At 45.1% G+C, this 17,076-nt stretch overlaps 2 protein-coding genes across 2 annotated transcripts in view; both read left to right on the forward strand.

The window, feature by feature from the left end:
• LOC117387594 (NACHT, LRR and PYD domains-containing protein 1a allele 5-like) overlaps positions 1-17,076 on the forward strand; it is a 769,741-nt gene that overhangs the window by 599,176 nt on the left and 153,489 nt on the right. The window lies entirely within an intron of this gene.
• On the forward strand, positions 3,491-5,288 carry LOC117387591 (nuclear factor 7, brain-like). Its single transcript, XM_033985128.2, has one exon. The coding sequence runs from the start codon at positions 3,533-3,535 to the stop codon at positions 4,946-4,948; it is 1,416 nt and encodes a 471-aa protein (XP_033841019.1). The 5' UTR covers positions 3,491-3,532; the 3' UTR covers positions 4,949-5,288.

The following is a 17,076-nucleotide window of genomic DNA, read 5'->3' on the forward strand; positions in this document are numbered from 1 at the left end:
GACACTTCTGGTGGTCCACCATGGACACGGACACCCGGGCCTTTGTCTCAGCTTGCCAGGTATGTGCTCGGGCCAAGGCCTCCCATTCACCCCCTTCTGGTCTCTTGTAGCCCCTCACAGTTCCTCGGTGGCCTTGGTCCCATATCGCAGTGGACTTTGTGACGGGACTACCTACCTCCCAGGGGAACACGGTCATCCTCACGGTGGTGGACCAGTTCTCCAAGGCCGCCCACTTTATAGCCCTGCCCAAGCTCCCAACTGCCAAGGAGACCGCCGACCAGCTCACTAACCATGTCTTCCGCCTTCACGGCATCCCGGTGGACATCGTTTCCGACAGGGGGACTCAATTCACGTCCCAGGGGTGGTGGGCCTTTTGCGACAGGTTAGGGGCCACGGTGAGTCTCACGTCCGGCTTTCACCCACAGTCAAATGGGCAGACGGAGCGGGCTAACCAGGACCTAGAATCAGCACTGCGATGCACTGTCTCCGCTAATCCCGCAACCTGGAGTTCTTACCTGCCCTGGATAGAATACGCCCACAACTCTCTTGTGAGCTCGGCCACTGGGATGTCTCCGTTCCAAGCATCCCTGGGATACCAGCCTCCGCTCTTCCCCACGGAGGAGAAGGACCTTGCCGTTCCATCCGTCCAGCATCACCTCCGGCGCTGCCCTTCTTCGGTCCGGGGCGCGCACCAAGGCAGCGGCCGATCGCCACCGCATCCCGGTGCCCACATACCAGCCTGGCCAAATGGTTTGGCTCTCATCCAGGACCATCCCGCTAAAGACCGACCGACTCCAGTACCTCGTGGACTGGGAGGGTTACGGTCCGGAGGAGCGATCCTGGGTGCCAAGGCCACGTATTCTGGACCCTGACATGGTACGAGAGTTTCACCATGCTCACCCTGACAAGCCGGGGGGTCCACCAGGAAGTAGCCCTTAGGGGGCTGTCATGACGCCCGTTTGTTCCTGTCCTCCTGTGCTCTCTATCCCTCCCTGGAGGGGTCTGCCTGGAGCTGGGCGGAGTTCGAGACTCCCCCCGCACGCACCTGGAGCACATCAGCGCAATCACCATCACCTGCTGCTGAGCATATGAGGGCTCGGCAGACTACACTCGGAGCCAGACCGTCCGCGTGTAAACGTGAATGCTCCAGCTCAGTTTTGTATCTCTTTACCCGTCTGCATGCTCTCATTTGGATTTTGTCATCTTCCAGATCCCTGTCCTCGCTCGTCCCTGCTCCTGCCTCTGCGCTCCGGCTCCGGTAAAGTCATCCCTCCGTCTTGCTACCTGTTCTGTCTTGGTCTCCGGCTTACTGCTTACCTCCGGCTTTGGACTCCGCTCTCTGGACTACGCCGGCCCTGCCTGACCCGGTCTCGTCCCGTTCTTGTCTTCACTCCTGTCCTGGTTTCCCCGTCCCCGACCTGCACTCCGCCCGCCTGGTCTGTTCCTCGTGTATATTTGAATGAACTGATAAAGACTATATTTCACCAATTGTACCATTAACACTGTAAACTTGCCCCGAGTCTGCATCTCTTGGTCCTACCCACACCGTTACGACACAATATATCTTTTACAAACATTTTTTGATTGTAAAATGTGTGCAGATTTATGAGCTCAATTATTGATATGCAAATTAAGAAAAGGGCTAGTGCCCTCTAAAAAATAGATCTGGTCTGTGTGCTGATAAGAGTTAGAATAAAAAAAATATTTTCTGATTGACTAATTTATCTTTGTTCTTATAAATCTGACTGATGATTTCAGTTTGGGGAAATACATCATGTTTATGACGTGCAGAGGTTTGGTGAACTTGGTCTGGACTCTGTGGAAAAGGACCAAGGTCTGATCCGCTGTAAAAGGACAGAGCCTCTACATTGTTTCTAGGTAAAACCTCGATTCTGGAACCAATTGGACATATCGACCTCAATGATGTCATTAAAAGAAAACGAGTAACCATGGTTTTCTCAAATTAAGGCCCAGGATGTATCATTTTGTCCAAAGTTGCCCTGAGATTCAAGGCCTTTTCTCTTCATGTCCTTGTACGTCAGAGCTAAAATGAATGACTCCTCTGTCTGTGCCTCTCAGCGTCCCAAACGCTCCTCTTAGGACCTCCTGCAGGAGAATCAGAGCTTTCCTCAGAACTGCATGTGACTGTTGTCCTGGTCACACAGAGCCAGGTCTGTGCTCAAATTGGTCGGCGTTGTCACGTTTGTTTTGGTTCATTCGGCACTGGCTTCTGCCCACAATGCTGTGATCGGTCCAGTCTGCACCACTGGTGGAATCACTTCAGCTGAAACCAAACAAGATGGACTCTCAGGAGTTGGAGAAATCAGAAAAATCCTGAGAGTTCATCTTACTGTGAAATTAAAAAAGACATTCCAGGTGACTCTGTGGCGGCGTTATCAAAGTTCAAACTGACATAAGTCGTGTTGAAGTGTTGAACCAGTGACTCTGATTCAAAGGCGTGTGGTGTATCCTCTTCACTGCATCTGATACAGAGACTCTGCACTGTTGGAGCTGTTGGTTTAAACACCCAGTCACTTAAAATACATGGTTAAACTACACCTTTCATTAAAATAAAATAATATTTTACTTTTTATTTTATTTTTTTATTTTAGTAAACATTCTAAGTTTCTTCCCGGTTGGATACAGGCATTTCATCATCATTGCGTACAAGTACAACATAGCAGTGCGGTGTGGAAACTCCCTCCTAAAAAAACAGAAAGAGTTCAGATCTTACAAACTGGATTTACCTGTTTTCCCTACTGACGTATTTAGTTTGTCCATTTATACAATTTGGAAACACCCAGATGATAATGGCATGTCTTTGGAATCTTCTGATACTTTTATTGACAACATTTGTGTTCATTAGAGACAAACGTGTGGATGTATTTAAAACACACCTGAAACACACTGCGTCTTTCTGTAACATAATGAGAAAGTCTAACAAAATTAGCCAAGAAATCAGGAAGAGAATTCTGGACTTGCACAAGTCTGGCTCATCCTTTGGTCCAATTTCCAGAGAATTTCTCTTCATCTTTGCTCTGAGTTTTCTTAAATCACTCCATCTTTCTCAGGTTTCGTGGAAACAAAGAGATACAAACCCGCTCGCAATAATGATGAAACTTTTATAAACATCTCTATTTAATTTACAGATGTTGTGATTGGATAAATATAGAAAGGGCAGACTGTGAAGTCAGACCAATCACACTGTTGCTTATAACTCCAGACTCCGCCCCTTCTCCCCCTTCACTCTCCTCTTTAGACCTCCAGTTCCCAAAACATTTAATATTATATTGAAATAAAATATGAAATGTCCACCTGATAGATCAGAATAATGGCCCTGTCACGTGGACAAACACGTGAGACTGTTTAATGATCCTGTTGTTGCCTCTGTCCCTTTAAGAGCACACCCTGCTGCGACTGTGAATCAAGTAAAAGCAACTGCAGAAACCTGATAAACCTGATAAATCTGCCTCAACGACACAGATCTCTTCCCTTAAACCGTGAGTTTTCTCTGAGGACGTCCAGTGCAGAGATGGCTGAGCAGTTCAGAGCAGTGGAGGACTTCCTGACCTGTGCTGTGTGTCTGGAGACCTTTAAAGAGCCGGTGACTCTGGGCTGTAACCACAGCTTCTGCTCCGACTGTCTTCATGGACACTGGGACAAGAACCAGACCAGGAACTGCCCCGTCTGCAGGAGGAAGTCTTCTAAAGAAGGTATTAATGTAAACTTTGCCTTAAAGGAGCTGTGTGTCTCTTTCACTGACAAACTGAAGTCTAAGGACAGAGCTTCAGTCTGCAGCACACACCCAGAGGTCCCCCCTCTGTTCTGCACAGACGAGGCCCGGCTCCTGTGTCCTCTGTGTGAGTTCTCTCTTCACAGAGACCACACGGTGGTGCCTGTGGAGCAGGCAGAGAGGGAGCTGAAGGAGCAGCTCCAGTCTCAGGTGGAGGCTCTGAGGAAGAACAGAGCAGAGGCCCAGGCTCTGGAGCAGATCTACAGAGACACACAGCGGCACGCTCACAGACAGGCTGAGCTCTGTGAGAGGAACATCAGAGCAGAGTTTCAACGCTTACACATGTTCCTCAAGGAGGAGGAGGAGCTCCGACTCTCCTCACTCAGGGAGGAGCAGAGCAGACAAGCCCAGAGCATGACCTCTCAGCTGGACAGGCTCAAGGAGACACTGGCCTCTCTGGAGCAGAACATCCAGGAGCTGGAGAAGCAGCTGGAGAAGAAAGCAGAGGACTTCCTCCTCTCCTACAGCCCAGCACAGAGCCCCAAAGAGCCCCCAGGCCCCCTCCCTCCTCTGGGGCCTGGACTGCTCCTAAACCAGGCCAAAGTCCTGGGAAACCTGGCCTTCAGCGTCTGGAGGAAGATGGGACAGAAGGTCGAGTACAGTCCTGTGGTTCTGGACCCAAACACTGCAAACCCACTTCTCAGTCTGTCAGACAATCTGACCTCTGTGACCTGGACAGAGACTCCTCTCCAGGTCCCTGAGAATCCAGAGAGATTCTGTGTATATTCTGTAGTTCTGGGCTCTGTTGGTTTCAGCTCTGGGAGACACCACTGGGACGTGGAGGTGGGGGACCACAGTTTGTGGAATGTAGGTGTGGCTAAAGAGTCGATCAACAGGAAAACAGAAAATCCTTTTTCCACAGACTCTGGATGTTTGTTTTTAAGACGCATAACTGGGAGATACTACACTGATTATGGTGAGGTGAAATTAAAACAAAAACCCAATAAAGTCCGGGTCCAGTTGGACTGTGACAGTGGGAGAGTTTCCTTCTATGACTCCAGAGACATGTCTCTTATTTACATTTATAAAAACATTCCCAAAGAGAAACTGTTCCCATTTTTTTCTGTGGGACCCACAAATTATGATGATGATAAGTGTAAAACCACCAACATCAGGATCTGCGCCACATCGAACCCAGAACTAAACCAGGACTAAACCAGGATTAAACCAGGACTAAACCAGGATTAAACCAGGACTAAACCAGGATTAAACCAGGACTAAACCAGGATTAAACCAGGACTAAACCAGGATTAAACCAGGATTAAACCAGGACTAAACCAGGATTAAACCAGGACTAAACCAGGATTAAACCGGGACTAAACCCGGGACTAAACCAGGATTAAACCAGGACTAAACCAGGACTAAACCAGGACTAAACCAGGACTAAACCAGGACTAAACCAGGACTAAACCAGGACTAAAGCTCGTCTTGAAGATCTTGATTCATTCGTCTTGACATTGGACATTTTGTCAAACTCACGAATGAGCTCGGGACTAAATGTAAAAAAAAAAAAAAAAGAATTGTTATAATCAGAATCTGCAAGGTTTATTTTGGGTTAAATTTCCACAAAAATATGATAAAAAAAAAAAAAAATAAAAATAAATCAGTGCCGCCAACTTCAGCATGAGCTCAGATCGAACTCCTGAAAATGTGCTGTTTAAATCCATTTTGTATTTTTTTTGTTTGAGTTTTCATTTAAAACTCTTTTTTTTTTTTTTCCTGTGTTTGTTATTATATGCATTGTGTCACCATGGTAACAGCTAAACATTCCACCATAGACATACATGTAGAACACCCCCAGCCTGATGTCGCTGCAGAGTATCAACAACCTCCACTGGTTTAACATTAGACTTTGTAGGTGGATGATGTCATAGTTGCAGGTGGAGGCGGAGTCTATATAACACTATGGAACATTCACTGTTTTTGAAAGAAATACACAAACTTATGCTCCACAAATGTTGAACCTTCTGATGATTTGCTCAGTTTAATCTTCAGATGTTTCTTGTCCTGCTCAGTCCTGTATAACCTGCTCTTTTCTTATTCTCTCTATGTTTTTACTGCACGTTTGAAAATCTGTTATTGATTAATCGACAGTGAATTGTTGTGTCATTCTGTATTATAATCTTTATTGTGGAGATATCTGTGTCACAACCACCTGATCCTGATTCCAAAGTCTCTATTTCTATGACAAGATCTGTCCAGTCGATTCAATAAACCTAAACTTTTTGATCCACTTTGTCTTTATCTCTTTTTTACCCTGCCTGGCAAAAAAAACAAAACAAAACGGTCACACACTCTAACCATGAAGCTCCAGAGTAAATGTGTGAACTCCTGCAGTTAAAACAAACATAAATCTCTTCAGTTAAATGTCTGTGTGAGTTTTAAAATAATGTAGTAGCTGCATTTGCATTTTACGGCCACACGAGGGCGGTAAACACTAAACAAAGAACATGGAAACAGCAGAGGAAATGAACGTCCTCTGCATATTCTGAGGTTTACAGGCGCATTCAGGAACTTTTCTAGTGGAGGGCCTGTCACCTGCTTGTTTCCATGGAGATATTATTGTTTTGCCAGTAATGTTGCACAGTTTGGCTTTTTTAATGAGCTTTTACAATGAGGAGAGGGCGGGCGGCTTCTCCATAGATTTTACCTGTAATTTGGCGTGGTGGAATTCCCATGGAGATGCATATATTTAATGCCATACTGGGGAACATTTCTGGCAAAGCAGTAACATCTCCATAGAGACAAGCAGCTGGACTAGAAAAGTTACACAGTGCAGCTTTAAGTAGTTTTGTGTGTGTGTTGAAGGTGCGTCATCAAGTGGACCCTCTGCATTTGACCCGTCCTTCAGTGTCTGTGGGGTTTTTGGAGTGTGATTCCTGCTGGACGACTGATGAACTACATGTATGTCTATGGTGGAATGTTCAGCAGTTGCTATGGTGATAAACGCACACATTAAAAACTCGAAAACTCGAGAAAAAAAATCAAAATGGATTACAACTAATACAAGCGTTTATGATCCTGTTTAGGAGCAAAGAACTGAAAAATGTTGGCTAATGCTAATGCTAATGTTAATGCTAATGCTAGCTTATGACTGTGATGGAGGTTGTTGTAGACAGGTTGTGTTCTACGTATCGGAAAGTTGCTGTTTGAATTTGATTTTCAACAAAAAGGTGAGAGCGATTAACTGAAAAACTGTTGGCTAATGCTAATGCTAATGCTAACGGTAGCTAGCTTGTGAGTGTAACGTTATTTGAGACAGGTTTAACAGCACAAATCAGCTCATCCGTTGTAGTTCAGAGTAAATCAGCTCTTTCTGGTGAGATTAAAGTCTAACAGAGCTACAGACAGAGCAGTGCCTAGAGTTAGCTATTTTTCTAGGTCAAATTGCTAATGCTAATGCTAGCTTGTGACTGTAATGTTATTTGAGTCTTGTTTAACACCAAAGTGATTAGCCTCGTTCTTTTTGTTGGACGTTGTGGCAGAGTGGTTAGCCTCGTCCTCTCACTTGGACGTTGTGGCAGAGTGGTTAGCCTCGTCGTCTCTGTTGGACGTTGCGGCAGAGTAGTTAGCCTCGTCCTCTCTGTTGGACGTTGTGGCAGAGTGGTTAGCCTCGTCCTCTCACTTGGACGTTGCGGCAGAGTGGTTAGCCTCATCGTCTCTGTTGGACGTTGTGGCAGAGTGGTTAGCCTCATCCTCTCACTTGGACGTTGTGGCAGAGTGGTTAGCCTCGTCCTCTCTGTCGGACGTTGCGGCAGAGTGGTTAGCCTCATCGTCTCTGTTGGACGTTGTGGCAGAGTGGTTAGCCTCGTCCTCTCTGTCGGACGTTGCGGCAGAGTGGTTAGCCTCATCGTCTCTGTTGGACGTTGTGGCAGAGTGGTTAGCCTCGTCCTCTCACTTGGACGTTGCGGCAGAGTGGTTAGCCTCGTTGTCTCTCTGTTGGACGTTGTGGCAGAGTTGTTAGCCTCGTCGTCTCTCTGTTGGACGTTGCGGCAGAGTGGTTAGCCTCATCGTCTCTGTTGGACGTTGTGGCAGAGTGGTTAGCCTCATCGTCTCTGTTGGACGTTGTGGCAGAGTGGTTAGCCTCGTCCTCTCGTTGCGGCAGAGTGGTTAGCCTCATCCTCTCACTTGGACGTTGTGGCAGAGTGGTTAGCCTCGTCCTCTCACTCGGACGTTGTGGCAGAGTGGTTAGCCTCGTCCTCTTGTTGTGGCAGAGTGGTTAGCCTCATCGTCTCTGTCGGACGTTGCGGCAGAGTGGTTAGCCTGGAGGTTTGCTGTGTTGCAGATGTTTTCGAGCACATGTCTTCAATGGACTTAATAAATATCCCGGGATCGATCCAGGGTCGTCGAGTTGTTTTCGCACGACTCCAAACATCTGTCGAATAGATTCAAACCAGATCCGCAAAAGATCATTTAAACGTCCTGTCGTATTTAGAGCTGAGCCGTTCACATTTTTAATTTTCAAACCTTTAAAACGTAAAAAACATGAACCTACGCGATGGTCATCCACCTGGAGATACGAGATAACGATTAGAATAAATGAGGTTAACGACAGTAGCTGATCAAACGGCGCATCATTGAGTGTCGAACGGCTCAGTTGGTAGAGTTTTCCCCCACTTATCGGAAGGTTGCTGGTTCGAATCCCGCTCTCAACGCGAAACGTCATCGGTAGAGCGCTCAGATCTGTAGCATCGAAGGCGAGTTTGACGGTTTTTTTGTTGCCTCGGCCACATTTGACAAACTGGTAAAAGCGAAATTGAACACGATTCTGATCAAAGTGTGAGATGAGGCGTTTTTCGATGAGGAAACGAGTCGACTTCTTAACTGATTCTGACACGTTCTAAAAATAACCCGCAATAGACGAAACCGTAAAAAAAGAGGGTAACAAAATTTTAATTCACAGCTTCAAAATCAAAATCAAACCAAATCATTCTCAGAAATAATCAATACTAATAATAAAAAGAAACATGGTGATCTAAATATGTGATATGTTACAGTTAATACCCCATAAAAGTAAATACCTCCTCTTTAATACCCCATAGAAGTAAATACCTCCTCTTTAATACCCCGTAGAAGTAAATACCTCCTCTTTAATACCCCATAAAAGTGAATACCTCCTCTTTAATACCCCGTAGAAGTAAATACCTCCTCTTTAATACCCCGTAGAAGTAAATACCTCCTCTTTAATACCCCACCGAAGTAAATACCTCCTCTTTAATACCCCATAGAAGTAAATACCTCCTCTTTAATACCCCGTAGAAGTAAATACCTCCTCTTTAATACCCCACCGAAGTAAATACCTCCTCTTTAATACCCCATAGAAGTAAATACCTCCTCTTTAATACCCCGTAGAAGTAAATACCTCCTCTTTAATACCCCGTAGAAGTAAATACCTCCTCTTTAATACCCCATAAAAGTGAATACCTCCTCTTTAATACCCCGTAGAAGTAAATACCTCCTCTTTAATACCCCGTAGAAGTAAATACCTCCTCTTTATACCCCATAGAAGTAAATACCTCCTCTTTATACCCCATAGAAGTAAATACCTCCTCTTTAATACCCCACAGAAGTAAGTACCTCCTCTTTAATATCCCCTAGAAGTAAATACCTCCTCTTTATACCCCATAGAAGTAAATACCTCCTCTTTAATACCTCGTAGAAGTAAATACCTCCTCTTTAATACCCCACAGAAGTAAGTACCTCCTCTTTAATACCCCGTAGAAGTAAATACCTCCTCTTTAATACCTCGTAGAAGTAAATACCTCCTCTTTAATACCCCACAGAAGTAAATACCTCCTCTTTAATACCCCGTAGAAGTAAATACCTCCTCTTTAATACCCCACAGAAGTAAATACCTCCTATTTAATACCCCGTAGAAGTAAATACCTCCTCTTTAATACCTCGTAGAAGTAAATACCTCCTCTTTAATACCTCGTAGAAGTAAATACCTCCTCTTTAATACCCCACAGAAGTAAACACCTCCTCTTTAATACCCCCTAGAAGTAAATACCTCCTCTTTAATACCCCGCAGAAGTAAATACCTCCTCTTTATACCCCATAGAAGTAAATACCTCCTCTTTAATACCCCACTGAAGTAAATACCTCCTCTTTAATACCCCACAGAAGTAAATACCTCCTCTTTAATACCCCACAGAAGTAAATACCTCCTCTTTAAACTTTAGGTCTTAGTATTTTGCACTGATCTTTAAACAGTATTTTCTCTTTTTCCTCTGTCACATATTCACTTTTTAATTACTCTCTTTTCAAACACTTTTTCTCGTATGTTTCTCGGTTCGTTAAAAACACGCGGCGCTCTGGTCCAGTGGGTTCAAAGCCCACCCGCTCGCCATCGCCGTTTCCATGGAGACGAGGCAAAGATGGCGGCTTTGATTGGACCCCCTCACGGCTCAGATCCCTGTGGTCGTCTGATGACCCGGCAAACACCACACAGGAAGAACAGTGTGGTACTGTCATAGAAGTATTAGTACTGTAGTAGTAAAAGGAGAACCGTGGTAGTTTTAGTAATAGTGCAGTAGTTGTAGTAGTCGTGTTAGTAGTAGTAGTACTAGTACTAGTAGTAATAGTAGTAGTAGCAGTTGTTGTAGTTGTTGTAGCAATAGTAATATGAGTACCGGAGTAGTAGTAGCAGGACTACTATGAGTAGTGTTGTAGTAGTAGTAGTAGTAGTAGTAGTAGTAGTAGTAGTTGTAGTAGTAGTTGTAGTAGTAGTTGTAGTAGTAGTAGTTGTAATAGTAGTTATTGTAGCAGTAGTTGTAGTAGTAGTTGTAGTACTAGTTGTAGTTGTAGTAGTAGTAGTTGTAGTAGTGGTTGTAGTAGTGGTTGTAGTACTAGTAGTAGTTGTAGTTCTAGTTGTAGTTGTAGTACTAGTTGTAGTTGTAGTACTAGTTGTAGTACTAGTTGTAGTAGTTGTAGTACTAGTAGTAGTTGTAGTTCTAGTTGTAGTTGTAGTTCTAGTTGTAGTTGTAGTACTAGTAGTAGTTGTAGTACTAGTTGTAGTTGTAGTACTAGTTGTAGTTGTAGTACTAGTTGTAGTACTAGTTGTAGTACTTGTAGTACTAGTTGTAGTTGTAGTTGTATTTGTAGTACTAGTTGTAGTTGTAGTTGTAGTTGTACTTGTAGTACTAGTAGTAGTTGTAGTTGTAGTTGTACTTGTAGTACTAGTAGTAGTTGTAGTTCTAGTTGTACTTGTAGTACTAGTTGTAGTTGTAGTAGTAGATGTAGTACTAGTTGTAGTTGTAGTTGTAGTAGTTCTAGTACTAGTTGTACTTGTAGTTGTAGTTGTAGTTGTACTTGTAGTACTAGTAGTAGTTGTAGTAACTATAGCTCCATCTGAAACTATGACATCATTAAATTCCAGAACATGACGCACTTAAGTGGATTTTCTGGTTATTGATTAAATTAAATCAAAGTCTCAAACTTTTCTGAATCGTTCATATAAAATCTCTCTCTCCTCCATTAAAACAACTCACAGCAAAACCAGGAGCCTCCTGAGTCTCTGCATCTTTATACAAATGCACATTGCTAACGTGCTAGCCTTATTAGCCGCCGCGCTCCAAACAGGAAGTGAGCATGAGTGCACTTTTGGCTCCTTCAACTCTGGCTCCAATTCACTTTCCGTGTACTGTGTGATATGAAGATTAACAACAGACAAATCAGGCGCCTTCTTTCCCGCTAGCGTTAGCAACAGGTTTGATTGTCAGCTATAACTTTGCTAAACGCCCTCATTCTGACAAACCAGCTGTGCGAACGGGAGGGGGCGTGTACTTTCAACAACCTCGCTCCTGATTGGCTCTTTGTTTTACAGGTGCACATTTTCAAATATGGTCCCAGGTTTAAAATTGTACTGTTAGCATCGATGAGCTTCATTTGGCTAAAGCACAGACTGTGAGTGAGTGTGACGTCACCACAGCTTCAGCTTCAGTCAAATGAAGCTCATCGAGGCTGGAGCAGGTGCAGCGGCGAATCTGGAGCAGGGTTCCATATTTGGAATTCCGACCGCAAGTAGCAAGAGAGGGGAATAAGCAACGCTATTCATCAAACCTTTTGCTAACGTTAGCGGGAGAAAACTCAGAGGAATAAGGCGTCTGATTTGTCTGTTTTTAATGTTCATATCTTGATTTACAGACACAATAGTGAAATAAAAACCCCAGGATCATATGTATATCGGTTCTCTTCTATATACTGGTTCTCTTCGATATATTGGTTCTCTACTATATATCGGTCAATTTAATATATATCGGTTCTCTTTTAAATATCAGGTTTCTTCTATATATCAGTTCTTTTCAATATATCGGTTCTTCACTTTATATCGTTTGTTCTCTCTGATAGATCGGTTTTCTTTAATATATCGGTTCTCTTCTATTTATCGTTTCTCTTTGATATATCGGTTCTCTTCTGTTTATCGGCTCCCTATGATATATCGGTTCTCTTCTATTTATCGGTTCTCTTCAATATATCGGTTCTCTTCTGTTTATCGGCTCTCTATGATATATCGGTTATCTTCTATTTATCGGTGCTCTTCGATATATCGGTGCTCTTCTATTTATCGGCTCTCTATGATATATCGGTTCTCTTCTATTTATCGGCTCCCTATGATACATCGGTTCTCTTCTATTTATCGGTGCTCTTCGATATATCGTTCTCTTCTATTTATCGGCTCTCTATGATATATATCGGTTCTCTGACAGCAGCAGTTACAGAGAGGGGGCCACGTTTTTTTCAATAGAAAGTGAACTGTAGCCAGAGTCAATGGAGCAGGAAGTGCGCCCATGATCACTTCCTGTTTGTAGCGCGGCGGCTAACGGGTTAGCTATGTCCATTTATATAAACAGTCTGTGGGCGTGTCCTATTTAAACACATGGGATTATTGGAGCGCAGCCAAACAGGAGCTGCACCGATGAAGACGTGGTTTGTTTTAACGCGTTTGGACGATACGCGGCTCAGAGTACTTCAAATACGTGCTGAAGTACTGCGTCTGCACTTCAAATACGAGCTGAAGTACTGCGTCTGCACTTCAAATACGAGCCGAAGTACTGCGTCTGCACTTCAAATACGAGCCGAAGTACTGCGTCTGCACTTCAAATACGAGCCGAAGTACTGCGTCTGCACTTCAAATACGAGCCGAAGTACTGCGTCTGCACTTCAAATACGAGCCGAAGTACTGCGTCTGCACTTCAAATACGAGCTGAAGTACTGCGCCTCGTACGACTTTGGGGCAGGTTAATGAAATGCCTTTAAAGGGCCGGTACATGATTTTTTTTCTCTTGTATTTGAGTAAAATGTGTGTTGGCTCAGTGCAGACGTGTTACATAAGCAGCTCTCGAGGTCAAAGTGCGTCCGCTGTTTTCTCTCTGCGTCTTATAAAAAGGTTTATTGTCAGAGAATCAGGAGGTGCGTGTGTTAGCATGCAATTTGTTAGCTTTAAAGTGAAGGTGCTGTATGATACAAACTGACTCCTGTGTCTTTAAGTCGAGTTTAAATCTGTGAACGCGTCAAAATCAGACCTGGAGTTGTGTTTGTTTCATTCTCACATGTTTGAGTCACTTTATTATTCGTCTGTGACGTCTACAAAGATCAAAACACGACGTTACACCTCGTGATGTCATCAAGTGAACAGAGACTTTTACCTTTAGTTCAGCAGAAGAACGACAAGAGACAGAGATGAAATGATACAAATGAAGAGAGAGAGAGGAAAGAAAGAGAGGGGGGAGAGAGATGGAGAAAGAGAAAGATTGATGAGAGAGGGAGAGAAAGAGAGAGAAAGAAGGAGGGGAGGGGGAGAGAGGGAGAAAGATTGATGAGAGAGAGAGGGAGAGAGAGACAGAGAGAGGGGAGAGAAAGAGAGAAAGAGTGATGACAGAGCAGAAGAGGGAGAGAGAGATAAAGAGAGAGGAAAGAAAGAGAGAGAGAGGGAGGGAGTGAGAAAGAGAGGAAAGTAAGAGTGATCAGAGAGAGAGTGAAAGAGAAAGAGTGCTGAGAGAATGAGAGGGAGAGAGAGAGAAAGAGCGGGGGGACAGGGAGAGGAGGGGGGGACGCAAGAACGAGAGAGAGGAAAGAAAGAGTGATGAGAGAGAGGGATAGGGAGAGAGAGTCAAGAAAGAAAGAGTAATGAGAGAGGGAGAGAGAGAGAAAAATAAACGGAGGAAAGAAAGAGTGATAAGAGCGAGAGGAAGCGAGAGAGGGAAGAAGAGAAAGGTAGAGGGACAAAAAGAGAAAGAGACAGGGAGAAAAGGAGAGGGATAGAGGAAGAGAAAGGGGGAGTAACAAAAAGAAAGAGAAGGAAGAAAGCAGCTAATAAAAGAGAGGAGAAAAAGAGGGGGAGGACAGAAAAAGATAATCCAGGTCTGAAATGATCCAGATGATTCTAGTGAAGGTGGAGTTTAAAAACACAGTGGAGCACTTCCTGTATCACCACACGATGACATCACAAGGTGGAACAGAGTGTTTTCTGCTCTTTTACCATTCCAAAGCCTCGTGTTTGTGCCGTCGTCTGTCAGTGTCGATCCGCTGAAATCTCTATTCGGTGGAACGTAACAGACGACATGTTGAAAAATACTCGTTTCCGTGTTTTCTTTGGCATTTGAGGTATTTTGCCGCGGGCCCCGTTTTCATGTGAAAAGGATGAACTCACTTTAAACTAATAAAAAATGCATCATCTTCTTTCTGAAACGACGGCTTCAGCTTCAGTGATCTGCACATGTTTGAACCACGAGCTGTCCTCTGTAAATCTGCTCTCACTTTACTCGTTTATCATCCTGAAACTGGGTCAAATATTCCCCCGTTTTCCTGCCTCCAGTTTTGACTTTCCTGTTCCTGTTTGTCGTTAGAGCGGCTGATGCTGTGGCTCTGGTGCATTCTCACGTGTCGCCACTAGAGGGATCTGTGCTACTTCCGTCTGAGAGTGGGACGGCTTTGGGCTGACAGAAGGGAGGGGCCAGGGGAAGGGGGAGGGGTCAAGGGAGGAGGGAAGGTTCAAGTGAGGAGGAGGGGCCAGATGAGAGGGAGGGGCCAGGTGAGGGGAGGGGTCAGGTGAAAGGATTGGGAAGAGGCCAGTTAAGGGGGAGTGGCCAAGTGTGCGGAGGAGGGAGAGTCCAGGTTGAGGGGAGGGCCCAGGTGAGGAGGAGGGGCCAGAGGAGGGTTCAGGTGAAAGGATTGGGGAGGGGTCAGGTGAGGGGGAGTGGCTAGGTGTGGGGAGGAGGTAGGGGAGCAACCGGTTGAGGGGAGGGTCCGGGTGAGGAGGAGGGGCCAGGGGAGGGGTCAAGTGAAAGGACTGGGGAGGGGGACTGGTGAGGAGAGGAGGGAGATTCCAGGTGAGGGGAGGGGCCAAGGGAGGGGTGAGGAACAGGTTTCACATGCGCCATCTACTGGTGAAAATAAAAATAACAACAATAATAATGATGATAATTATAATAATGATGTTGATGATGATAATAATAATAAAAAATAATTAGATTTATAGAAGTGAAGTAAATATATTTGTAATACAGCAGGAAAACTGTAGTAGAGCAGGAGAATTACAGCCCAAAAACAATCAAAAGTATTTTTTTATTCAAGCGAAAAAAAACAAAAAAACTGAACTTTAAATAAACTAAAATGTCAAAACTTAATTCAAAATTCAGTGAATAATAAGCTGAATTTTATTGCATTAAAAAAAAAATAATAAAAATTAGCTGTGACACATTGACACCACAGGACTGGACCAGAGCCAAAGTGGACCAAAACAGGCTAAATACAGGACTGAACTGGGCTGGAATCAGGACAAGTGAACTATTTATATTTTGTTTGTGTTACTTTAAAGACGCACTGTGTAACCTTTCACCTGCCTGACCTGTTCTCCCAGAGTTCATGTGCCTGTTTTTCAAAGTACGTGTGAGCAATAAAAAACAAACTTTAAAAAAACACATGTAACTGATACTCTGCAGTGACATCACACTGGGGGCGTTCTGCGTGTACGTCTATGGGGAAATGTTTAGCCAAGTTTCCATGGTGATACGATGCAAACATTAGCAAACAAACACAAAAGTCTGAAGATGTGTGAAGTGTGAAAACTCAATAAAAAAAAAAGGTCAGGAGCCTGTGATCAATCTGAGGTGTTTAGGAAATTGACTAACGGAAAAACTGTTGGCTAATGCTAATGCTAATGCTAATGCTAATGCTAGCTAGCGAGTGAAGAATTTAATGCGCGAGAGACTTGTTTAACGGCACGAGTCAGCTCACCTGTTGTGGTTCAGCTAAATGGTCAGATTGTGTTAAAACAAAGCTCAAATTAAAGTCAGAGGTTTAGACAGAGTAGTGCCTCCAGTTAGCATCACACCTCCTCCTCTCCCTCTCTCCCTCCTCCTCCTCTCCCTCTCTCCCTCCTCCTCCTCTCCCTCTCTCTCTCACCTTCTCTCTCTCTATGCACCGCCTCCTCCTCTTCCTCCCTCTCTCCCTCTCTATGCACTGCCTCCTTCTCTCCCTCTCTCCCTCCTCCTCTTCCTCTCTCTCCTCCTCTTCCTCCCTCTCTCCCTCTCTCCCTCCTCCTCCTCTCCCTGTCTATCTCTCCTTCTCTCTCTATGCACCGCCTCCTCCTCTTTCCCTCCTCCTCTTCCTCCCTCTCTCCCTCCTCCTCTTCCTCCTCTCTCCCTCCTCCTCCTCTCCCTCTCTCCCTCCTCCTCTTCCTCCCTCTCTCCCTCCTCCTCCTCTCCCTCTCTCCCTCCTCCTCCTCTCCCTCTCTCCCTCCTCCTCCTCTCCCTCTCTCCCTCCTCCTCCTCTCCCTCTCTCTCTCACCTTCTCTCTCTCTATGCACCGCCTCCTCCTCTTCCTCCCTCTCTCCCTCTCTATGCACTGCCTCCTTCTCTCCCTCTCTCCCTCCTCCTCTTCCTCTCTCTCCTCCTCTTCCTCCCTCTCTCCCTCTCTCCCTCCTCCTCCTCTCCCTGTCTATCTCTCCTTCTCTCTCTATGCACCGCCTCCTCCTCTTTCCCTCCTCCTCTTCCTCCCTCTCTCCCTCCTCCTCTTCCTCCTCTCTCCCTCCTCCTCCTCTCCCTCTCTCCCTCCTCCTCTTCCTCCCTCTCTCCCTCCTCCTCCTCTCCCTCTCTCCCTCCTCCTCCTCTCCCTCTCTCCCTCCTCCTCCTCTCCCTCTCTCCCTCCTCCTCCTCTCCCTCTCTCTCTCACCTTCTCTCTATCTATGCACTGCCTCCTCTCTCTCCCTCTCCCTCACTCTCTCTCTCTCTCTCTCTCTCTCTCTCTCTCTCTATGCACCGCCTCCTCCTCTTCCTCTCTCC

Source organism: Periophthalmus magnuspinnatus, chromosome 19 (assembly GCF_009829125.3).
Source record: "Periophthalmus magnuspinnatus isolate fPerMag1 chromosome 19, fPerMag1.2.pri, whole genome shotgun sequence".
Lineage (NCBI taxonomy): Eukaryota > Metazoa > Chordata > Actinopteri > Gobiiformes > Gobiidae > Periophthalmus > Periophthalmus magnuspinnatus.

Excerpts from the sequence above, each read along its gene's own strand:
- LOC117387591 (XM_033985128.2), top strand. The coding sequence starts at position 3,533 with ATGGCTGAGCAGTTCAGAGCAGTGGAGGACTTCCTGACCTGTGCTGTG.